The sequence below is a fragment of the Xenopus tropicalis genome, chromosome 2 (genome assembly GCF_000004195.4).
Source record: "Xenopus tropicalis strain Nigerian chromosome 2, UCB_Xtro_10.0, whole genome shotgun sequence".
NCBI classification, from domain to species: Eukaryota; Metazoa; Chordata; class Amphibia; order Anura; family Pipidae; genus Xenopus; species Xenopus tropicalis.
The window spans coordinates 159019049-159044844 of record NC_030678.2 but is presented as its reverse complement, the minus strand read 5'-3'; the positions used below and the strand labels follow the sequence as shown (position 1 = coordinate 159044844).

Below are 25796 nucleotides of genomic sequence, written 5' to 3'. Positions count from 1 at the left end.
GTCGGCAAACTCAAGTTTACTAAACCGTGAAAGTTTTACCTAGAACGACCCTAGTTAGCTTCTACATGACCTTGCAAGCTTTCAGATGCCAAAATTTTACATTTAAGTTGTTCACGGTTTTTTTTTTTTGTTGTTTTGTTTTTTGCATGAATGCCAGAAAAATATGACATGTTAATATATAACCCCCCTGGCTTTATGGCCCAATTACTGTATTGTACAGTGATGGCAAAACTTAGTTGTAAAGTCTCAGCCAAGTTTTCTTAGGAAATAGCTTTCATTCCGCTTCATCCAATACATGTGTTTTTAAAATTGCAGCTGAATTTATCAGACGTGTTCTGGGATGTATTTTGCATGAAATACCCGTGTCTCCTGGGGTAATTGGCTCTGGGATACCATGAAGGATTCTGTGTTAAAAGGAATGACCCCAGGACATTAGGTTTCTGTTGTGTATATTCCCCCAGTTCACAAAAAAATGGAGAGTTGCAAAGGTTACAATGAGTAAAAGTGACAGAATGTTGCTGCATTTCACAGGGCGCGTCAGTAGCCCCATCAATGTTGTTGCATCTGTTCTTTAAAGGGAGAGTGGTTTGCATTTCAGCATTGGTGTTACTTTCTTGCACAATTTATGTGTCCCTTTGAAGTCTCACTGGCTTTCAGCATTAGGTTTTAGGGCCAGCCGGCTGGTGGCGTGGTACTTTGTGCTTCCAGGCGTGGCCCCGTCTCTTTATTATCCCACAGAATATTCTCTGCAGCTCTCCAATTGTGCATCCTAATTGATTGACTGAGATTATTATTAGTATGTTAGATGGATTAATATTGGGAGTGGGTCAGGTTTCCTTTTTATCATTTTTATAGTTAATGATTGGTTGGAAATAACTGGCTTGGTGTTTGTCTCAATGAGAGATGCTTGGAATGCCAAATTCTGTTGATTCAAATAATCAAAATTTCAGCCTAAATCGGTAATGATAAAAAAAAAAAAAAAAAAAAAATTTTTTTGCCAAATTCCAGAGTTCAAGGTATTCATTGTCAAAATGAAGTTTGGGGGGGGGGGGGTTATTTTTTTTCTCTCTGAAATTTAAAAAGTACTTTATTTAATAATAATGATTTATCATTTTATAATTTTTCTTAAATTAATTTTTTGAGTGTGTGTATATGGCATTGTACTATGCAGGTCTGAAAAAATTAATTTATTAGTGAAAAAGTAGTGGTTCAAAGCCATTTTTCTTTATATCTAATTTTTCATGTGTACCCAGGCAAGCTGATACATATGATTAGTTATATTTTCTTTATTAACACATTGTACATAGGAAGTCCTTCCTGTACAATATGCTAATAAAGAAAATATTACTATATAGGGAGTGCTTGTCCTATAATTTGTGTATTTATATCTCTCACTTTTTGACTGTGCAAATAATTCAGATTTTTAAACATATACCTTATTATTCTCTGTAATAATAAAACAGTACCTGTACTTGATCCCAACTAAGATATAATTACCCCTTATTGGGGGCAAAACAGCCCTATTGGGTTTATTTCATGGTTAAATGATTCCCTTTTCTCTGTAATAATAAAACAGTACCTGTACTTGATCCTAACTAAGATATAATTACCCCTTATTGGGGGCAGAACAGTCCTATTGGGTTTATTTAATGGTTAAATGATTCCCTTTTCTCTGTAATAATAAAACAGTACCTGTACTTGATCCCAACTAAGATATAATTACCCCTTATTGGGGCAGAACAGCCCTATTGGGTTTATTTCATGGTTAAATGATTCCCTTTTCTCTGTAATAATAAAACAGTACCTGTACTTGATCCCAACTAAGATATAATTACCCCTTATTGGGGGCAAAAAAAGTAGACTTAAGGTATGGGGATCCAAATTATGGAAACCCCTTATTCTGAAAACACGCTTGTAGAACCAATGTCAAATGTTTCATGTTTTATGTTACAAATGCATAAATAAACACCTTTGAAAAAAAAATTATTGTAATTTACGTTGGGGAGGAGTGGCATATTTTATACTATTTATTTAGCAGCTGGGGGTGAGTTGTCCCTAAAATCATGCAGCCTAGACATCTCCGGTGGTCTGCCCCCCAGCACAACTCTGGCCTGCACCCATGCTTCAAAATACAGTTGTCACACAGCCTTTTGTGGCCGTACTCCATGAAACAGGCATACTCTGCCTACCCTATGCTGCCTGTGTGTGACATACTCTGCCTACCCTATGCTGCCTGTGTGTGCCCTATGCTGCCTGTGTGTGCCATACTCTGCCTGTGTGTGCCATACTCTGCCTGTGTGTGCCATACTCTGCCTGTGTGTGCCATACTCTGCCTGTGTGTGCCATACTCTGCCTGTGTGTGCCATACTCTGCCTGTGTGTGCCATACTCTGCCTGTGTGTGCCATACTCTGCCTGTGTGTGCCATACTCTGCCTGTGTGTGCCATACTCTGCCTGTGTGTGCCATACTCTGCCTGTGTGTGCCATACTCTGCCTGTGTGTGCCATACTCTGCCTGTGCGTGCCATACCCTGCCTGCCCTATGCTGCCTGTGCGTGCCATACCCTGCCTGCCCTATGCTGCCTGTGCGTGCCATACCCTGCCTACCCTACCTGTGCATGCCATACCCTGCCTACCCTATGCTGCCTGTGCGTGCCATACTCTGCGTGCCCTATGCTGCCTGTGCGTGCCATACCCTGCCTGCCCTACCCTACCTGTGTGTGCCATACTCTGACTGCTCTACCTGTGTGTGCCATACTCTGACTGCTCTACCTGTGTGTGCCATACTCTGACTGCTCTACCTGTGTGTGCCATACTCTGACTGCTCTACCTGTGTGTGCCATACTCTGACTGCTCTACCTGTGTGTGCCATACTCTGACTGCTCTACCTGTGTGTGCCATACTCTGACTGCTCTACCTGTGTGTGCCATACTCTGCCCTATGCTGCCTGTGGGTGGTGAACTGCACCAATTTGACCCCCGCCCAGTTGTTTTTTTTTACCCCTTGAAAAGCAAGTGATTGCAGACATGGAGTATGTGCAACTTACGGAAGAATGTTCGGTGGCGCAACTCTAAGGAAAACTGGGCAGGTTTGGGGCCATATTAGTACGGTTCAGGTGGGAAGAGGGCTGTAAGCAGTGTTCCATCTAATTTCTTTTTGGCTGTGTGGAAATTTCTTTTTGTATGCTGCTTCTGGTGTATGTGTATCAAAATAAGTACAAAATTAGGTATTTTCTCACAAAATTCTGTGTGCACCAGCATTTGTTATGCACGCTTGGCCTCAAAATTTGTGTACACAAGTGCACGTGTGGCTCTGGGGCTCCTTTAAAACTAATGACTGGCTCCTTGGCAGGATTCAGGTGCTTCTCGGGTGGCAGAAAAAACACCGGCAGAGAATGTTCCATGTGCCAGCTTTATACACCAATGCAGCTGAACCCCTAGTGGTTATTAATAGACTAATAGTCTATAGAAAATGGTGACTCCCACTTAATAATCAGTGCCTTATTCCTTCATCTATTTAGTTTTGTATTTTACTGTAGAGTAAAGGAAAAGTGAACTGTGTGTAGGTGGGAAAAGCACGGGCTAATTTATGGCTTATTTTCAGCCATTTGCAGTACAGGGAGGCAGCAAGCTGCTTGTTGTGTCTGATATGTGGGTTCTTGGGCAAGCTAAGGCCTAAACATGCTGCCCAGTCGGGTAGTTTTTTTTTTTTTGATTAGGTGCAAACCTCTCAGTGGAGGAGCAGGAACACTCTGAACAGCTGTCTAGACATACAAACAGCTGCTGCTGTCAGCTGCGAGACGGCTTCTGCAAATAATTCTCTGCTTGCGCTGCTTAACCCCTTACAGGCCACCCTAGGGTGTTAGTTCTTGGGGCTTTACTCTGTCTCACCAAGGTAAATTAGAACGCAACCAAATAAAAACCTTGTTTCTCTGGGGTTTATGCATCTCTTTAGTGCTGCCGTCTCCCTTGTATCTCTCAAACCATTCGGTGGGAACGTGTGTGCCTTTATATTGCCAGGCAGGCAGCCGGAGCGTGCCTAATCCATCAGCTTGTTCTGTGGCCCAACTTTGATCTTCATGTCCATAAAGCATAGTGTAATTGCTGCTGTGTTTATATAACACGAGGACGTTCCAAATCCCCGCACTAGCACGTAACTAAAAAATATAATTGGAATAATTCCGCAGGCAGGCAAGATGCTGTGATTTCTTTTAAAAATACTTGCTTAATATATTTAATGTCTATTTAGGTAGATTCTAGCATCCTCAGCCAATGGACCGCCAGAAGGTACAAATAAACTGAAGACAAAGTAATGATAGATCCTGGGGAGCTTGTTAATATTTGGTTATAAAGATCAGTATGATGATTCATGAGCAACTGATTCTTTATAATAGTACTCATTATATTACCCAACATTTGGAATAGCCAGTCTATTTATTGGCCTGTGTAGCGCCAGCTTTAGTGTGCTGCCATTGCTCTGTAGGGTAGATGAATTCTAGTGTTACCTAACAAAAACCAACATGTTGCCGCATAAGCTATTTAGCTGAATCTAAATATTATGGCTTTGGTGCAACCAAATAAACAGAACTTGATTGTTTTCTGTCTATTCTTTTAATTAAAAAAAAAAAAAGGTTTCCTTTTTTTATTAAACCACTAACCAACTATTTTGTTTTTATCCTTAATGAAAGTTAAGGTCCCCATACACGGGCCGATTATAGCTTCCGATATGGGTCCCTTGGACCAATTCGGCAGCTTATCGGCCCGTGTAAGGGCAGAACCAAGGGGCCTGGCCGACCAATATCTGGCCTGAAATTGGCCAGATATCGATCGCCCAGGTTAGAAAATCCAGTCGGATCGGGGACCGCATCAGCGAACCGACTGCCCCATTGCCGTGTGTAGAATTCGATCGTTTGGCCCCAGGGCCAAACGATCGAATTCGCCTACGTGCCTCCCCGATATCGCCAAGCGAGCGGATCTGCCCGTGTATGGCCAGCTTTAGTTTAGAGAGATAATGAGCTCTGTATAAACAGGCCATTCCATCGCTCCCATTGTGACCTATATGTTGTTGCTTAGGTGTCCTTAGCCCTGTTGACCTTTTAAAGTGAAGCTGCAGTTAGGGTGAAGACACACAGAGCTACTAGTAGCAGCTACTTGTCACGGCTACTCAAATAGACAATGCTGATGATTTACTGATAATTGTCTCTACGTGTGTTTGAGCAGAGGCAATTTTCAATATTGTCTAGGGCAGGGGATTTTCTGGCGTTTAGTAGTCCTGACAAGTAGCTGCTACTAAGCAGCTCCGTGTATCTTCACCCTAAAGTTAATACAAAAATACACCTAGAACAATGGTTTACTTTTGGATTATGGAACCACAAGAAAGTTGTGCAGTCTTGCCTGTTTCTATGTATGAAATCGGTCATTAGCCCACACTGGAGACAATGTTTTTGGAGAGCGCAGAATTCTGTGGAGCTTGGATCTGTACATTTATTTATTGGACTTTGGAATGTTGACTGAAGTCACATAGAAGTTTACAGAATGTGTAGTAGATGTATGGAATATCCAGGGAAATGAATGAGCCATTTCAGAACTAATAGGAAGAAGTACTGTTCTGTTCAGAGCAGAAAGTATTACTGACGGATTTACATTTGTAGATTTAAAGCAGTTGTGTAGAACACGGAACATATGGTTCTTAGCTGTCATCATATGCAGAGTTTCCTAGTCTGTTTTAGACAGACAACTTGTAATTACCTCTGAAGCGCAAGAATCCGATTTTACTTAGTATTTGACCTGTGTAATCTTAGAAATACAGCTTCCCCAGTGCAATGAGATGGTTCTGTAAGCTCATGGGGGGATGCTGGGAGTGGTAGTTTAACAGGTGGTTGTCGTCAGATTTAGCCTGTTTGTATGGAACTTTCCTAAGATCTACAGCACTGATCAGTTTGCATCAAAGTTTAAATACTTGTTATTTAAAGAGAGTTCAGCTTGCCTCATTATGCCCATTAGGCTACTTTCTCTGTAGAACAGTTCTAGCTGGGGTGGCTGCCACCATGAGCGCTGTTCCCCTGGTGTTTACCTCCACCAAAGCTGCATCCCTGTACTCTTGATTGAACTTGTCAACTAAGTTTAGCCAGTCGCAGTAGCCTAGGCATAGCTGGCATATCCTGGATGACTGTCATGACTGCTGTTTTTAGAAGGAGCAGTACGTATCAGAGGCTGGCATCTGTTTTAGCTCAGCCTTCAAGATGAAGGTAGCACCCAGAAACTTTTTAATGACTTCAAATCATGCGTACACGGCTTGGGAAAGAGAGGAACCCTGGAGGAACAACAGTGAATTAGAAACTTGCTGATGCCTCCCCACATTGCACATTCTCTAACACTTGTTTGATTTCCCCCCGCTGGTGGCCTAGTCAGAGTCAGACCCAGCTGCTAATCGTGCTGTGTTCACGGCAGGTACATCGCAAGATCCGAGAAGATTCCGACATGGCCCAGGACTCTCTCCAGTGTTTGGCACAGCTGGCTTCCCTCCATGGCCCCATCTTTCCTGACGAGAGGTCCCAAGTGGATTACCTGGCACATTTCATTGAAGGATTATTAAATACTATCAACGGGTACGTTTTGTTTAGTTTTTGTTTTTTTGGTTTTTTTTTTTGGTTTTTTTTTGCTTGATTAACAATAAAAGAAATCTGATTTAAATGAATAAAAATAATAATATGCTGCTGCATATGTATGCATCTATGTACATAAACCTCTCTATATGTTACAGTTACGGTATAGACATAGGTGTACTTAAGGGGACTTAGTTGGTCCTTACAGGGGAACACCCATGTGGGGACTAAAATGTCAACCTGACCGTCAAACATGGTTGAATTATAAGCCCAATTAGTGTACCTGGGAATTGTTATAGTATATATGCAGTCTGTACATTAATATATGTATACAGGTATGGGACATGTTATTCAGAATGCTCTGGACCTGGGGTTTTCCAGACAAGGGGCCCTTCCTTAAATTGGATCTCCATACCTTACGTCTACTAAAAAAATCATTTAACATTAAACCCAATACGAATAGTTGGTATCAAGTACAATCAATAATTTTTTTTAAATGTGAATTATTTGTGTAAAATGGAGTCTATGGCAGATGACCCACCCGTGATTCGGAACTTCCTAGAGATGTATATGTGTGTGTCATGGATGGAAATGCTTGCAGAAAGATCTTGGGTTCTGAGCAGCTTCTCTGCTTGGTCATGTGATGCCATTGGTAATGTAAGAAAAATGCACATTCATGTAGTAGTGTTTTTTGTTTTATTTTAGTCTCTGCATTGTTACCATATACCCTTCAATAAGTGCCTGTCTGTAATATCTCACTATGTTTTTCTCTTTGCTGTTTAGGATAGAAAGTGAGGATTCAGAAGCTGTTGGGATTTCCAATATAATCAGCAATTTAATAACCGTTTTCCCACGCAATATTTTGACTGCCATTCCCAGTGACCTTTTCTCATCTTTTGTTAACTGCCTCACACACCTCACTTGCACTTTCGGAAGAAGCGCTGCACTGGAGGAAGTAGTAAGTGAGCCCTGCTTGTCTGAATTAACACACACCTTCAGTTTAATCCCCCCCCCCCCAATACTTGAATGTGCAAATTAAGGTACAGATTCCCCAAAATATGGTTGTGGAGTGCAGGTGTTGGGGTGTTGGGGGATATCACATAAATACAATACTTTTTAAATGTCAAGTCGTTTAGTTGAATAATAAAATCTGTTGGAAGAATTTCCTGTTCATTTGAAGCTGGCCATAGATGCACCGAAACGAGGTTTCATACGATATTCGGTGCGTTTATGGTCAATCAACGAGATGACCGTTATCGCGAAAGCCTTGGATAACAGACGTCTTGTCGATTGGGTGGGATAAAAGATTTTGATCTGGCGCCGTTTAAAGCGTCCGAGCAAAAGCTGCGTTTAAGGCTGAATCGTCAGATAGGGGGTAGGATTCCTATTGTTTCTACCTCCATATGTGACTATTCAGCTCTGAACGTCAGTGGAGGGTACGACCAGTGGTCACAGGAAAGATCCTAATTGTTACAAGTATGGCCATCTTTAGTCGTCATGCACGGATCTTGTAACCCTTGTTGTATTTTAAATTGCCCCATCTATTGACTTATTTGTAGTACAGCTATGGGTTCTATTACCCAGAATACTTGGGACCTGGGGTTTTCCAGATAAGGGACCTTTCTGTGATTTGGATCACCATACCTTAAGTCTACTTAAAAAATAATTTAAACATAAAATAAACCCAATATGATTATTTAGCCACCAATAGGGATTCATGAAGCTTAGTTACCATCCAGTACAAGGTAATGTTTTATTATTACTGAGATAAAGGAAACAATACAAATTATTTGATGAAAGTGGAGTCTATGGAAGCTGGCCTTTCCATAATTCAGAGCTTTCTAGATAACAGCTTTCCGGGTAACAGATCCTATACCTCTATTATTTTATAGTTATTTTTCCCTTCCAGTTTACATGGTAAACGACTAAATGTAACTGGTAGGAAGCGACTTCACCAATTGACTACTCTAGAGAAAAGCATCAGTATAATTGCAGATAAGTACAGCATCCTGACCTATATGAATATTACATGGAAGTATCACCATAATGTCTCTATCAGTAAATCAGCACAAAATAGAAATAGTGTATCAAATATTACTTTGAGCTTTGAAAAGGACTGTCTGTAACCATGATGGGGGTTTCCTACTGCTCTGGAGAATATGATTATTACAAGACTATCCCTTTCGCCCTGCTTTTATTTGCTTTTATGTTGCTTTCGTGAATGAACATAAATGCTGTTGGTTTCAATTCAAAAGTCACTGTAAAAAGATTTTGGAAAAAAAAAACGTTTTCTTCATCTTATAAAGTGCCGTGGCCCTTGGCAGCTCTGCCCAGCTGCTATATCTCGCGTCAGTGCTGCTATATGATCTGTTGACCGAGTCACTTCAGCTTTGAACTGGGGCGTCTAGACCATGGAGATTATGTGGCAAGCATAACGGATTTAGAGGGGAAGAAACGGCACCCATATGTTTATATACACATGGCAAAATGTAAGGTTGCTGTGGCTTATGTGGAGGTTATTCTTGTTCCTGATGAACAAGCTGAGCTTCATTGCGGAGGAGAGCTAGCTTTGTGTCCCTAAAGGAGTTGCCATGGTGCCATCAGAAACCTCTGGATTAGTTACAGTATGATTCCGAATGTTTGCAATCCACTTGAAATATATCCTCAGAGCAGCAGATGGCATTTTCCTTAGAAAAGTACTGAAGTGCTAGCGTCATTCATCCCACAAGATGTAATGCACAAATATTGGGTTGCTATGTACCATTCTATATTTCCTGGCAATGCGGAGGCATCTCTGTCTCCAGTGAGGCAGTATTTATATAAGGGGGCATTCAGATACAGGAATATAGGCAGGCGGTGTAGATTGGGTACAAACCAAGGCAATGGTGCACTGATAATTAGGGCTGCACTGAATCCATAGTTATGATTATTACTAAATACCCAAATCCCCTGCCAAAATGTGGAGGCAGATTTACCAAAACAAATTATTCTCACTTTTTTTTTTCCATATGAAATAATTTTGACGAATACCTGACATTTATTAAAAAATTGGAAAAGTATAGTCACACAAAAGCCAGGGTTTAGGGTATCACTGGCTCGCTAGTTGTTGCAGTAGGCTGGCTAAGCTGCCATTGCTTTTCAGGCTGGCTGGCCACAGTGTTCAGTATTCATTTCTATAGCCCTACTCTTATAATTCCTTTATTAATCTATAAATTGTGTAGCCCAGCAGTCCTGTAAGTGTCATGGGAAGTGGCCAGTCAAACAGGACAGTAAATGGCACAGTCCATGACAATGGCAATTGCTAAGGTTTAACTATAACCTCTATGGTGGGAAAAGGAGTAACATAAAACTGTGCTACCGTGAGTTGTCCGTAAATAGCTTTCACTATAATTTTTGAGTGTAAATGAACTGTTAGAAGTGGTGAATACTTTGCCAGTCGGGTGAGTGTGGGATATTGAGTCCATTATTCACTTCTATTTAACAAGGTTTCAATTTGGCCCATAAATGCCTTGTATTGATGCAAACCTGCTGTGGTGGAGAAGGTATTATCATGACATTGTGAAAGTCAGATTCTATATTAATACACATACAAAGGCATTATCTTTTCAGCCGCAGAAAGGCATTACACATTTATACTGCTACATTATTGTAGTGTTTTATTCCCATTTGAACAACTTTGTTCACTATGTTCTTCTAGTAGGCAGCAAATCTAGATATGGGATCTGTGCAGTTATTTTCAGACTAGGCTTGTGCCGTGCTCTGCTAGAGGCTGGTATTTGTCATGGGCACCTTGGTTAGTAATTTTCTTTTCTTCTGCAGCTCGACAAGGATGATATGGTCTATATGGAGGCTTATGATAAGCTGCTCGAATCCTGGCTCACTTTGGTACAAGACGATAAGCATTTCCACAAGGGCTTCTTCACCCAACATGCGGTCCAGGTCTTTAATTCTTACATTCAGTGTCATTTGGCAGCTCCGGATGGCACAAGAAACTTGGTAAGTTGGCTTGTGCTTTTTTTTGTCCATTGCTCTTCTATTTTTTATTGTTTTTAAAAAAAGAATATCCGACTTCAACATTAAGCTGAACCTTTCCAAATTGCTCTTGCATTAATTGTTGTTTGCTGCTAGTATAACGTTGTGCTTGTCACAAAAAGGTTAATTTACTTCCCACACAACACTGAATGTGTCCAGATTCTGTTCTTTCATGGGCGGAACAAACATCCTAGAGATAAACATAGCGGGCATATTTGCTTAGATGCCTTAGTATGATGTAAAAGTGGAGCTTTGTACTTGGTTATTCAGAAGAACATTGGACAGGGGCACAGACAGAGGAGTAGGTGCAATACAATGAGGACAGAGGAAATAAACAGTATATTGTGGGCAGTGATGGTTTCCTGGATTCCAGCATCTCTGCCTCCCATCCAGTTTTTGCCTGTCCTTGGATGATGTCACTTTCTTTGTGATGATGTCACTGCTGTGTTTCAGTGTGTGTGTAGGGAGGGAAAGTAAGAGAAAAGCTCCTGCAGGCCATCCAACCAGGTTAAAATGCCGATTCATATTCACCTGATTAGAACTGTGCAGGTTTCTAGCACCTATAAACCCTTTATTTGGATTTATAGATGGAGCATCAGGGGAAGGCATCACCAGTTGTATATCTACCCTGGGGGTCCCCAACCTTTTTTCCTGTGAGCCTCATTCAAATGTAAAAAGTTGGGGAGCAACATAAGCCTGAAAAATGTACTTGGGGGTACCAAATACCCCCAGGTACATTTAGTTATTGGTTATTAGAAAGCCAGGACTTTGGCATATAGGTGGGGAGCGACCCTATCAAATAAGTTATTTATCTCAAAGTAACAAATTAAGGCACAGCTGACATACCAGAGCCCTACTTGCTTGGTTTCAAAGCGATGGTCAGGGCTTACAAATAGTTGTGAAGCTGTATGCTGCGGGCAGCTGCTGCTTTGAAGTTACCAAAAGAGAAGTGTTTGGGGGTTTAGATTAAGGAGAGACAGGAATCTAGAAAGCGTGGTGGAAGAGGCAGAGAAGTGTGCAGCGGCTTTCTACAACATACTTTCCATACTCACTTTCCTGTCTGACCCTTTGCCTGCCGGAGCTGAGACGGAGCAGGGAGTGGCTTTGCTTTTATGTGGCATCAAGCTGCCAACCTTTCTGGAAGGTAAAGCCAATCGTCGGCCATATTTTACAGCATGTCGTGGAGGCCTTAGTCCCTTCCTGGTAAGAGGAGGGAGAGCTATATTTTTTATTCAGTAACAACTAGAAAGCCTCCCACTGGCAATGATATTGGGGGGGACTAATAAAGTAGTAAGCTTTCTGTTTTACATGGTTTTTAAATGAATTGCCTTTCTATTCTTTGCCTGGTTGCTATGGTCAGCAATGCCTGGTAACCAGAATCCAGGTCCTTCTGAGGCTTTTTTTCATATTCTATTTCTTTTCAGGCATTCTCCTATTCGTCTTACAGTCTGTCTTTAAAATTACTATCCACTTGCTAGAGTATGTTGGACCTTAGCAACCAAATAACCAGAGCGTTTTATCATTTAAATTACACAAAATGAAAAAAAAATAAGGCCAATTGTTTAGGCTGTATGTTAAGTCTGTATAGACTATAGTCTGTAATATCCCACAATAACGTGCAACTGGTCTTCTGTCTTTTATTTGTGTTTTCTTTATTATTTAAAGGGTTACACTTACCGCATACTTAGACATTAATTGTAATTACATTTTTAAGCAAGAGTGTTCTGTTTTTTTCCTTAAGGAGCACTGTCCCAGGAAAAAAACTTAGCAGTGAAAGTGCTGAATATGTTTTTAACAGGGATATTATTATTGTTATCATTATTAACATTTATTTATAAAGCGCCAACATATTCCACAGTGCTGTACAATAAGTGGGTTACATACATTGGACATACAGAGTAACGTATAAAGCAATCAATAACCTCATTCAAACTACTTGGTTGCTAGGGATAATACAACCCTAGCAACCAGAGAGCTGCTAAACAAATCGCTAAATAACTGAAAAAAACAAAAAAAATCCAGACCAATTGGAAATTGTCTCAGAATCTAAATGTCTACATCATACTAAAAGTTGATTTAAAGTTGAACTACCCCTTTAAAAACAGGGCCACTTAGCTGACATGCTACATGCTTATAGGACAGATGTGGCCCTAACAATCCCTTGGGGGGGGGGGGGGGGGGTCATATCCAGCCATGTGGTGTGGTCACAAAAGTATTTAGAGGATATCATGCTTAATTTTTTACAGACATATCTTAGTCTCTATAAAAATACCTTCAACTTAGGGTGGCCATACACACCGCTGGTTTGGGCAGGTCACCAACCAAGTGGATCTTCTGCCCACCTAAGATGCGGCCCCCAATCCGATGGGAGGATCGAACCTGCCTGATGGCCGGGTGATTTTTGGCCAGATATCGATCGGAGAGGCCCATTTGAGGGCCCCAGACACGGGCAGATAAGCTGCCAAAAGGACTTGAGTCAGCAGCTTAAATCTGCCTGGTTATGGCCATCTGTAATATTTGCCTCTTTGTTGGAGCTGGGATTAGAATGATCATTTGACAGGCCTGCAGCTATAGTGACTTATATTAAATAAATTATTCATTTATTAACCAATCTTTGTTCCATTTAATTCAAGTTTTGTTTTGTGCTAATGCAGAATTCTCCGGTTTCTCAGGGACTGCGAATGGCTTTTATCTAATCTGTCAAAATTTGTAACCTGAGTTAGGGTGGCCCATGATATTTCTGGCCTGTCTAGTTCAGTTTCCCTTGGTAACTGGAATGTTTGCTGTTTGTGCAAGTCTGGCCCTCTCTGCTCTCTCTAGGTTATACAGGTCATCTGTCTCTTCTAAATGGAATGCTATATATATATATATATATATATATATTCATCCGTGGCCAGCACACCCTTCAATGCTTTATCAAAAATGTATTGAAAATATATTGTTTAAAACCGGTCCTCATTAGGACCTTTAGTCTCTCTCTGCATATCTTGCTAGTCCAACCTGTGCCTGTGGCTCGTTAGCTCTTGCTAGTTTAGTCTCCCTACAGGTATAGGCTGGCTAGTTTGTTCAAGCGCTGTCTTCATTTTTATATTGTCTGACTAGATTATGCTTGTCCAGTTTGTTTGTTCTATAAACTGGCTAGTTTGTGTTTAAACTGGGCGTACACAGGCTGAAATAAGTTGCTGTCTTTGCCCTTCCAGCCTGAGTTGACAGCTGATTAGTTTGTGTATAGGGAGCCTCCTGATCCATATCTGGCAGGCTTGAGGATGTCATTGTACTGGTATGGGACCAGAATCCAGAATGCTTCGGCCTGGGGTTTTCTGGGGTTTTTCACAAAAGGAATATTCTCATAATTTGGATCACCATACCTTAAATCTACTAAAAAATCATTAAAACATTAAACCCAATTTGCCTCCAGTGAGAGTTAATTATATCTTAGTTACCCTCAAGTACAAGATGCTGTTTCATTATTACAGAGAAAAAGGAGGTCATTTAAAAAAAAACAAAAAACTGTAAATTATTTAATTCAGTTGGAGTCTATGGACGGCCTTCCCATAATTCAGAGCTTTCTGCATAACGGGTTTCTTTATTTTCCAATCTTGCTCTCCTCCTGTGTAGTTGGCCAGCTTTTCCTAGTCTAGTAGGTCCCTAAAAATCTGTGTAGTCACACAACATTCTGCAGGATGGGTTTGCTCTGTGTATAGCTATTACTAGTATCTGTACCAAATGCTGGTATGTCTGCCCTCTCTATTACTTGTGCTGGCTGGGTTTTCATTCTGTGTAGAATGTGCTGGAAGGTCTCCTTTCTGTACAGGGTGGGCTGGCTGGGTTTTCCCTCTGTATATAATGTGCTAGCCAAATATTTCCTCTGAATAATATGTGCTGGCCAGGTTTCTCCCCTGTATAGTGTGGGCTGGTCAAGTTTCACCTCCAAATATAATGTGTTGGCCAGGTTTCCCCTCTGTATAGTGTGGGCTGCCTCGCTTTGTTCCTGTTGTGTGTGTTCTCTATATCCTATTTATATAAACATATATTTATTTTCTCCTTCAGACTGCTAATGGTGTGGCGTCCAGGGAGGAGGAGGAAATTAATGAAATCCAAGAAGATGATCGGGACTTGTTTTCTGATCAACTGGCCAGTGTTGGGATGTTGGGAAGAATTGCATCAGACCACTGCATACCTCTGCTGACTAGGTACAGTGACCACTGGCACACTAACCAGCACTAATTCAGGTTTAACTGGATATCATGCTGACTTTCTAAACTCTCTAACAAAAGCTCCCTTTTAAAAATATGTTTATTAGAATGGGGGTGCATATTAAGATTCCAGTGTAGCTATTTGGAGGGCTTCAAGGCAAGTGATCAGGATGAGCAGGAAGTGTATGAGAGTGACTTATGGGTAAAGGCCCTTAGCCATACAGGAGTGCTGGGGCAAGGTATATTCATACTCAGGGATGTAGTATCAAAATAATACACAATGGGGATCATTTATAAACACTGGGAAGATTTGCACCTAGGCAGTAACCCAATGCAACCAATTAGATGTTTGCTTCTATTCTACCTGCAGCCAGCTAAAAAAAAAAGCATTGATTGATTGCTATGGGTTACTGCCCAGAGCCAAGCTGTTTTACCCCTTGTCTATTTTCCCTGCTCAATGTCTGCACAGTTTTTCCTCCAGTGTGGGGCTTACAGGGCCAGTCATGTCACCATTCAGTATTCTTGGGACGATATTAGTGTTATGCCTTTTTGGAGGCAATCAATAGATGACATTGCTACCTAAGCAGAAAAGCAGCTATCTGTATAGAAGAGAGCCCCAGTGGAAAATATGAAAACCACTCCCTTCTTTATAATCCTTTAGAAGGGGGATTCCAAGGCAATTGTTCTGTGTGCCACATTGCTAAGGATCATCTATTGGGAATGGTGTGATTCTATGGCCAAACTCATTTTGAAATCCTGCTTTTTTAGCTTGTTAGAAGACAGAGTAACCAGGCTTCATGGGCAGCTGCAAAGGCACCAACAGCAATTATTGGCCTCCCCAGGAGCTGGCTCCGTAGATAATAAAGTTCTGGATGACCTGTATGAGGACATTCATTGGCTTATCTTAGTTACAGGTAAGTGATTTGTTCTTTAGGAAGGGTTCCAGCTCATTACTGCAGAACCTAATAACAAGCTGCTTTCATGTCAAAGGGCAGAGCGCAACATTTACAGAAACACGTGAATTGTTTATATTGCCAGTATAATGGCTGCAGAGAGAATAATCATTCGGGACAGTACCATATCTCAGCGAAGTGCCCAGTCAGCGTAACACCACCTATTCCATAATTCTGGGTTTTGAGCTGCTTTGTTTAAAGAAAGTCTGGTTGGTTGCATGCCCTGAAAAGTCCGTAACAGCCATCATTATGGTGTCAGTATGGTGGTCAAGCAGTGACTTTGTTGAAGTAGAAAACTTTAATTCATAGTTTTACTTCCCCCACACTATATGGGGTCAGGCTCGGCAGCTGGGGAACCAGGAGGCTTCAACAGGGAGACTATTCCACAAATAGATCATAAAAGTATTACATTAAATAACATCCTCCTTAAAAAGCAATGTATGCTTTTCTGTATACAGCAGCTTATTTATATAAACTATAGTAGTCTTTCTGAATGCACCAGTTGTACCAGTTCAAGATTTGCCACATTAGTGCCACCTAGAACAATATATTTATTCTGCAGAAAGCATTACCATACCGGAGTAAAGAGCCCTAGAAGCTCTCTCTGTTTGCTTAAGATTGCAGCTGCCATTTTAGCTTGGTCTTTATAGCTTCCTGCTGTATAGCTCTAGCCATTATAGCTCAGATTCCTAAGGGTGGGGAGAGGGTGAGCAGGACAGCGGAGAGAACTGTTGGCCCTGGGAATGAAGGATTTTTCTGAGAGGAAGTCAGATACCCAAAGAACATGTTTACAAAAAAGGAGACAAGAAATCCTATGTTTCTTTTGATAGAGGACTCTGAGTGCTTATGGCTGTATTTACATAGACCTTTCTGATAAAGCTTACTTAGTTTTTACCTTTCCTTCTCCTTTAAAACACTTTAATTTGTTTTTTTGTTACTGTTCCTTTAGAAAAGCACCAACCCTCTATGATTGCACCTCCTCTGTGATTTTGTCACGCCCCAATAACGTGTTCCTTTTTCCTAAAGGCTACCTCTTAGCTGATGATACTCAGGGTGAGACTCCGTTAATACCTCCAGAGATAATGGAATATTCCATAAAGCAATCGACTGAGGTTGATATCAACACAACACTGCAGATTCTGGGATCTCCTGGCGAAAAAGCCTCATCGATACCAGGGTGCAACCGAACAGATTCTGTCATCAGGTGAGTAATCTTTATGTATGCCAACACTTTACAAGAAATCTGTATAGCAGATCCACCTATAATAGCAGTTTTCAAGCTGTGTTAACACTGCTGTTATACATGTAACGGAACCTTATTTTTGTCTAGGGGTTTCAGCAAACAGCTGAAAGGCCACAGGTAGGACAGTGCTAGAAACGGTGGCATGATATTATGCCTAATTTTTATATCCAACAGGTTGGTATCTGCTATTCTGAGAGCTTCAGAAGTAGAGTCTCGGGCAACACGGGCAGATTTAACGCACCTTCTCAGCCCCCAAATGGGAAAAGATATTGTTTGGTTCCTGAAACGATGGGCAAAGACATATCTACTTGTAGATGAAAAACTGTATGACCAGGTATGAAACTTTCAAAGAAATGTAAACCCTCCAAGCCGTGACTATAAATTGCTTAGGGTGCCTGCCCTAAGCATCTCACATTAATTATTTTTTATTTTTCTAGTATTCACTAGTTGCATTAGCGGATTATACCCCAAGGCTGATGTCCCACTTAGAGATTAGTCGCCTGCGATAGATATCTGCTACCATGGGCAATCTCTCCTAAACGCCTTTCCACCAGCAACAAAGGCAATTGCCTGTTAAAAGGCCTACGGCTTTCTGAAGTCATGCAAAGTTGCCTGCAGGAGCGATTAGTCACCCGCGGTAGCAGAGTAGTCATGTGAGGGCCTGCCTGATACCTGTGGGTTGGGCGGGTTCAGACCCAAACTGGGTCGCGGGCAGGTTCAGGTTTAGCTCTTCTGCTTGCCGCTGGTTCAAATTCATTATATCAGCAATGTAAAAACAGCAAATATCTTGAAAGCTAGAAGTTATAACCTAACTGATGAAAAATCACTTATGTCTTACAGATCAGCTTGCCATTCAATACGGCATTTGGTGCAGACACAGAAGGCTCTCAGTGGATCATTGGCTATCTGTTAGAGAAAGTGATTAGTAATCTCTCTGTGTGGAGCTCTGAGCAGGAGTTGGCAAATGAGACCGTTCAGTTGCTGGTTACACTGGTAGAAAGGAGGGAGAGGTAAGGCATTTGCTTTTAGTAAATAATATGCATATTAATAATAATGTGATACAGTAAATGTTCCTCACACCCGTAGTCTGCACATTTATAATCATCACTGGCTTTGGATTGAGCTTGCACATGTGTGTATGTATACACACCCATCAACTGCATGTGATTAAAGTGGCACAACACTAAATAATTATAGAAACAAAATGCCAGGTCAAGTTATGTGTTACATACAATTATGTGTTACACAGGAACTCAAATGGAATTTAATAAGCTCAGTGTGCCCATTTTGGTTCTGATTTCAGAAATGAACCATTAGAGCTTAACTCAAAGCCAGAATTGAATTTTTGGGTTCATATAACAGTAAACTGCCCTGTTATACCACTTTGACTGTGTTTTCTTTATTGTGGTGACTATCTGTAGTTTATGTTCTTCTCCAAAATAATAATAATGACAAATTTGTGCTGCCAACTGTTCATTCTGTACTGCCTCTTTTCTAGAGCTAATTTAGTAATTCAGTGTGAAAACTGGTGGAATTTAGCCAAGCAGTTTGCACGAAGAAGTCCGCCCCTCAACTTCCTGTCCAGCTCTGTGCAGAGAACTTTGATGAAGGCTTTAGTTTTAGGAGGCTTTGCTCATATGGACTCTGACACCAAACAGCAGTACTGGACCGAGGTAAGACGTGGCAGTAGACTTCCTTTTCCTATTGCGAAATCTAATTATTTTGCTCAGATTTAGGCATTCCCTTTTTACGTTTATAGTTGTATTTATTTGAAGAGTTTGATGAGCCAGAAGTGCTGGAATAAAGCAAGTGTGTGATGGCCATTTATCATAGGGCTGGGAATGTCTTCCTGTCTGCACCAGGATTATGTTACCTTCCTGGCAATGATAGCAGTGGTATCATGTGAGGCCTTCAGCTACCCTGTATCTGTCTTTTTAACAGGTTCTACAGCCGCTCCAGCAGAGGTTTTTGAATGTCATAAATCAAGAAAATTTCCAGCAAATCTGCCAAGAGGAGGAAGTCAAACAAGAAATCACAGCCACGCTGGAAGCCCTCTGTGGTATCGCAGAAGCCACGCAGATCGACAACGTGGCCATCCTCTTCAATTTCTTAATGGACTTTTTAACGAACTGCATTGGGTTAATGGAAGTCTACAAGAACAACCCAGAGACTGTGAATTTAATTATAGAGGTTTTTGTTGAAGTTGCACATAAACAAATTTGTTACCTGGGAGAGGTGAGTAATACTGCAAGTGTGATACAATGTCCACTACTTCCTGGGCCAATGTCAATTATTATTTGACTTGATTGGTAGAGTGCAGATTATTTTTAGTATTTTCATGTGTTGATTAAGGCATAAGTTTGTACTCAGCATGGGTAAGGGCCAGTCTGAATGGCAAAGCTTACTTTACTGAAGCCAACAACCCAAACTATGGTGTATTGTGATGGTTATAATGGGCAGGCATGTCGGTTGACACTAATGGTCATTTTTAATATAGTGTGCTAGCCAACATCACTGGTTATGTTGCCCATAGCAACCAATGAGATCTGTTTTTGTTTTCGAACTTGTAGGTCACTGGTCAAATTTAATTGCTGATTGGTTGCTATGGGCAGCATCACCAGTCATGTTGGTTTAAGCACTATAATAAATATGCCCCTAAATACACAAAGGACCCCAGGGCTTCTTGGAATTGTAGTTCGGTATGAGCAGGGGTTTGCTGTCCCTAAATGACACAGCTTAATTGTTTAATTACTTTTTAGTCAAAGGCCATGAATCTGTATGAAGCGTGCCTGACTCTACTGCAAGTTTATTCCAAGAACAACCTTGGGAGGAAGCGTATTGATGTCACAGCAGAAGAGGATCAGTACCAGGACCTTCTCCTCATTATGGAGCTACTTACTAATCTGCTTTCCAAGGAGTTCATTGACTTCAGTGACACAGGTATAATCAGAGTGGTGTTCTTCCAGGGTGTAGTCTGAAATACATTTTTTTATTGAATGAATAAACCTGCTATTCACCAGCTTGCAGTGTAGCCCAGTACTGTTCCCCCATAGGTTTCAGTTTCACTTCTGTGCCGGTCATACCCAAATCTGTCTCTTGTCCTGTCTCGTGTTACTAGCCGTTTGTCTGCCATGCTGTCATCTAAGGCTAAGCCTAGGGAAGTCTAGGTATTTCTAGCTTGGTAACGATAATAGGATTACTACCCTAGAGATTGTTTACTTGTAGAGTTTATCTTATGGAAAATGTTATTGAATCTGAATGGAGTTTGTCTTCAGACTTTTGGAATGTTTGCTGTATTCTTCCAGATGAAGTGTTCAGGCCTCATGAACAAGGACAAGCGACCAACAGGCCAGTGTCTGCGGCTGATGTTGTGTTATACGGCGTCAATATTGTTCTGCCATTAATGTCACAAGATCTGCTAAAGGTAGGTCAATACAAGATATTCCTTGATGATACTCTATACCAGTTCATCCTAAGATTAGAAATATTCTCATTTGAAATGATCAGTTTACTGCAGAAAATATAAGCACATTAGCATCCAGTTTACTTGGCTTGGGTCAGTTGTGTAACCCACTAGGGGAACCTTTGGAATTATCTCAGTTGTGTTATAATTACTAATTACTTAACCACTGTCTTCCATAAAGAAGAATTGTCTGCTGTATGATGCATCTGTGTAGCGAATCATTCCTGCTAATATATTGCTTAGTTGCCCCTTGTTAGGGCATTATAACACAAGAGGAGGGGCTGCAGTAGCTTCTTATGAAGTTTTAGGCTAGCCAACCTTCAAAAGACAATGGCAGCTCATAGAGGGATAAAATGGCAACATGGAATAAAAATAGGAAAAGGATACTCAAGTAAACCCCAATAAAAGTCATTAATCCATATCTTATTAGAGATCTGTTTAAAGACTTGCAGCTTCCATATTGCAGCTCTGCGGTACATTTTCTGATACTTTCTATTACTGAGGCAACATGTTTAGGTAAAATAGTCCAATGGCAAAGAGTATGTGAAATACAAATATTGCCCATTGGGTGCTTTTTGGTTAAAAGGAGAAGGATTGGCGCTGTAACCATATGTGTTTTTATTTTAGTTTCCCTCTCTGTGCAATCAGTACTACAAGCTCATCACCTTTATTTGTGAGATCTTTCCTGAGAAGATTCCTCAGCTCCCTGAAGACCTGTTCAAGAGCCTAATGTACTCCCTTGAGTTAGGCATGACCTCGTATCCTTTACTGCAAATAACATATTGAAGCAAAAAGTGGAAAAGTAAAACCATGTTTCACTGTTAAGGCAGCATAAGGTCCCAACTTATTAAATCCACAGAATATTCCTTTCTTTTGTTTTGTTGTTTTAGTTGTTTTTACTTAACTTTCCAAGTGAACAAAGTTTTTGACATAGTAACATCGTTTGTTCAGCAAATGGTTCAATGAAAGGAGAATAGAGTAGAAATGATAAAACTTAGAATCTTGTGACTTTTTGGTTACCAGCACAGTGGTAATTTCTATGCAACAAGAGAGGAAGCAAACCCTGCTGTCTGGCCCCCTTGGGCCCACTTGCAACTGTCTGCTTCCTTTAGGGTGAAGACACACTGAGCAGCTACTTGTCATGGCTACTAAGATAGACAATGCTGATCATTTACTGATAATTGTACTTTGTTCAGGCCCTTGCATTTTCGTTTAGAAATGGCCAGTCAAAGTGTGCTTTCTTTAACTGTCTGGAAATAAGGATGAGCTCGGAGGTATCCCAGCTTTGCCTTGAAGCCCTGACCCCACTGGCTGAGCAGTGTGCAAAAGCCCAGGACACCGACTCCCCTCTACTTGCAGCAACGCGGCACTTTCTAAAGGTAAGGGCATTTTCCTCCCTCTTTGTACACAAAGACCGTTCCATTTGGCTCGCTAAATTTACTTTGTCTTTTCCTTGCAGTTGGTCTTTGATATGCTAGTTTTGCAAAAACATAACACGGAGATGACGACGGCAGCAGGAGAAGCATTTTATACGTTGGTGTGTCTCAATCAGGTGCGTGATGTTGGTTTTTTTTTTTTTTCTTTATACAAACCAAAAAAAGAGAGAGTCTCCTTGATAAAACCAGGGTGGCTTTTCTGCTGGTGTATTAGGAGCAGGCTGCATGCCATAGTGGTGATGGAAAATGAGCTAGCGAGCAAGCAGCGGACTCATCTTCTAAATCAGACCTGTAACCCAGCTATAAATATTTTCCTATATTGCTTGGCAGCATTTAACTCAGAGCCCTGATGCCCTTTTATCACATGGAGAGCTTTACAAGCAGTGGGTATGAGTGTGTGTTAGCATGGGTGGTGTCCTGATTTGTATGATATACGTGTGTATGTGGGTACAATCCATTTGCTGTTCCTGAGCTCACATACAGTCATGGAATCGAACCATCATGGCATCTTAAATGATTTAGTCCTGTAGGTTCTATAAACCGTACTAAATGCAGTGAATACACCAGATCAAGATTGCAGCCTGCAGCCATCTGTTTGCTGTTGAACTACAATTCCCAGCAACCAGTGCAGAGTTGTTTGTATTCTCACAGCATGTTTGCTGCAGTAGGTATTTCCTTTTTATTAAAAGGAATATTTTTCTCCCCTGGCAGGCTGAGTATGCTGAATTAGTGGAAACGTTATTATCAAGCCAACAGGATCCCCTCATCTACCAGCGATTGGCCGACGCCTTCAACAAACTAACCGCAAGCAGCACTCCTCCCACTCTCGACCGCAAGCAGAAGATGTCTTTCCTTAAGAGCTTAGAGGAGTTCATGGCCAACGTGGGCGGCCTCCTTTGTGTAAAATAAAGGCTCCAGCTGTAAATCCTCTCTGCAAAATGCACTGAAATTGCTGACCGCTGTCTACGATCCCAGCCCATCTTCCCCAGGCCTTTCACATGCATGTCTGGGTCACTCGCTGGCCTAACTATTTAACTGAATGGGGGGGTCTAGATGAATTCAGCACAAGACTAGACGTGCGGCACAGTCTCGTGCGCCAACAGTTGAATGGGGGTAGATGTATTTTTTTAATAAATGCCTGCAAAGAGTAATAGGCACAGTTACAGCACTTGGTAGTGCCTTGCCCACATCCCTCGACTCCATTGGCCAGAAGCAAACCTTGCCTGAACTCTTTTATAGAATGTATTTTTCCATTTTGTTTTTTTTTCTGCAACAACGTTAGACTGAATGTGCGGTTGACACCGATGTACTGAGGGGGGGTGTGAGCAGGAGTTCGGTTTTTTTGTTTGTTTTAATGTTTCCCCCCTCCCCTTGCTTCTGCTTCAGTGGATACACCAAATGACGTTTAAAAACACAAAATTGTGGGGATATTTTTGTGGACATTACCCAAGTGTTGCATGTTTTTATGTTTATTTTTTTTTCTACTATGTCCAGCCTAAAATCCAGAAAGAAGGACCAGGGCGGGCGGGGGTTGGGACGGGATAAAAAGGAAAAAAAAAAGGATGTATATTTTTCGTTTCTTAGAACGAATCTTAGGAATTGTCACCATTTCATTGCCTTAAATAATAATTTCTATGTGTATATATGTATAGATATATATACATATATACGATGTGTATATGGTTTTGGAAATGCTCCCAAAGTAAACTTTAGTTGCCGGTTCCATATGAGGCTGTGAGGCCTGCTGTATAGAAACCCCCAGCCTGAGCACTGTTTTATCTGGGGTTATATCCGATGCAACAAGGACCTTGGGATTTACTTTGGATTTGTGTTTTGCACACCCAGACACAGCTTCTTTTAAGCCTCTCTGTTGGACTGTTAGTTTCAGCAATATCAAATGAAAGGATGTAAGCTGCAGATTTATACACACTATTTTTTAAAGCTGGGGCATTAGGTGATGCAAAAGATGCTAAATGTGCTGTCAGATGTCTCCCCAAGTGTCCCCCCCCTCCCCTTTTTTTTAAATTTGTATAAAGTGTACAGTATAAACCGCGACAATGTTTCTGTTGTGCTTCATAAAAGGCTTTTCAGATGCCAGCGGAGCTGTGAGTACCCCAGGGGCGCTCTCGTGAGTCGCATTGGATAAGAAGTGTGACCGTCAATGTTTTGTCCACGGTATATCCGGGATGTCTAGCTTGTGATATTCCTACGGTATTGGGGATTCAGATGCCGGAACTCTTCAGTTGTTAGGGGTTGCTTTATGTTGTAGGGAGGAGGTTACAGGTTGTGTAGGGTTCAGGCAGGTAAATGGGTTTGTTTGATGGGGAAGGGTTTTTTGCCACAATTTTGTAACGTTAATTCAGTACAGGTATCGGACCCCTTATCCGGAAACCTGTTATCCAGAAAGCTCCGAATTACGGAAAGCCTATCTCCCATAGACTCCATTTTAATCAAATAATTCAGAATTTTAAAACTGATTTCCTTTTTCTCTGTAATAATAAAACAGGACCTTGTACTTGATCCCAACTAAGATATAATTACCCCTTATTGGGGCAGAACAGCCCTATTGGGTTTATTTAATGGTTAAATGATTCCCTTTTCTCTGTAATAATAAAACAGTACCTGTACTTGATCCCAACTAAGATATAATTACCCCTTATTGGGGGCAGAATAGCCCTATTGGGTTTATTTAATGGTTAAATGATTCCCTTTTCTCTGTAATAATAAAACAGTACCTGTACTTGATCCCAACTAAGATATAATTACCCCTTATTGGGGCAGAACAGCCCTATTGGGTTTATTTAATGGTTAAATGAATCCCTTTTCTCTGTAATAATAAAACAGTACCTGTACTTGATCCCAACTAAGATATAAATAATCCTTATTGGATGCAAAACAATCTTATTGGGGTTAATTAATATTGATTTTTTTAGCAGACTTAAGGTATGGAGATCCAAATTCCGGAAAGACCCCTTATCTGGAATACCCTTGGTCCCGAGCATTCTGGATAACGGGTCCTATACCTGTATTAGGTGGTCTGTGTGTTTTTGTATACATATAACCCTGGACCTAGACAGGACCACCATCAGAATTCATGTGGCCCCATATTAGTTATATAACAAGGACCCCTGGCATGGAGGACATTGCTGAAATTGTCAACCTTGGCCGCACCCTGTTATGCCTGAAACATTTCCATCTTCTTTGAGGCCTTCATGAACCTTCATTTCTCTTTAGCCCCCTCTGGTTGGTGCCCCTGACTGGACTCCCCTTACCCTTGATGGCAGCTCTGTCTGTAGGGCTGTGGCACAGCCACCACTAATGTACACAGGCAGAGTGTACAGTCTGTTAATCTGTGGGTTAACTTTAAATAAATTGTCATTAAATAAGGTGGATAACTGGTTCCAAGCCAAGTTTGGGTCACAAACAGGTCCATATTTTCACTTTGCCTTTGCAAAAGGTGAACATCCCCTTAAGAATTAATTTTCCATTCTGCAACATTTATTTCAGTCTGGAAAATAATTGTCCATATCCTTAATTGGCATTAAGTATTGGAGTATTAATGATTGGGCTGGGTGTTAGTGTTCAGTACAGCTCAGCAGCAACACAGAGTGCTAACACCCCACAAAACCACCAAACACATTCAGACGAGCTGACACATCAGTTTTGTTTTAATTTTATGGATCAGTTTCTGAAACCTCTGGCAGGAAAAATGGATAAATCTGCCCCAGTGCAGAACTCACCTGGCCTGTATCTCAAAGGAACAGAATTGTGGGAAAAGGTGGGTGAACGCAGGATCTGTGCTGCAAGCTCTTCCTATAGACAATAATTACTTATTTCAAGTATCAGCACTTGTGAAATGTGGTTTTCATGT

At 41.1% G+C, this 25796-nt stretch overlaps 1 protein-coding gene across 1 annotated transcript in view; it reads left to right on the top strand.

The window, feature by feature from the left end:
- Positions 1-23980, top strand: part of xpo4 (exportin 4) — a 64537-nt gene extending 40557 nt beyond the window's left edge. Inside the window, exons 8-23 of the mRNA XM_002937960.5 lie at positions 6448-6605; positions 7386-7560; positions 10422-10598; positions 14685-14827; positions 15599-15744; positions 16810-16987; positions 17201-17360; positions 17867-18036; positions 18525-18699; positions 18968-19261; positions 19786-19966; positions 20332-20450; positions 21117-21247; positions 21751-21868; positions 21949-22041; positions 22637-23980. Coding sequence (XP_002938006.2) covers positions 6448-6605; positions 7386-7560; positions 10422-10598; positions 14685-14827; positions 15599-15744; positions 16810-16987; positions 17201-17360; positions 17867-18036; positions 18525-18699; positions 18968-19261; positions 19786-19966; positions 20332-20450; positions 21117-21247; positions 21751-21868; positions 21949-22041; positions 22637-22834 — 2616 coding nt within the window. The 3' untranslated portion in view covers positions 22835-23980. The remainder of the gene's footprint in view (positions 1-6447; positions 6606-7385; positions 7561-10421; positions 10599-14684; positions 14828-15598; positions 15745-16809; positions 16988-17200; positions 17361-17866; positions 18037-18524; positions 18700-18967; positions 19262-19785; positions 19967-20331; positions 20451-21116; positions 21248-21750; positions 21869-21948; positions 22042-22636) is intronic.
- The last annotated feature ends 1816 nt before the right edge of the window (positions 23981-25796 follow it).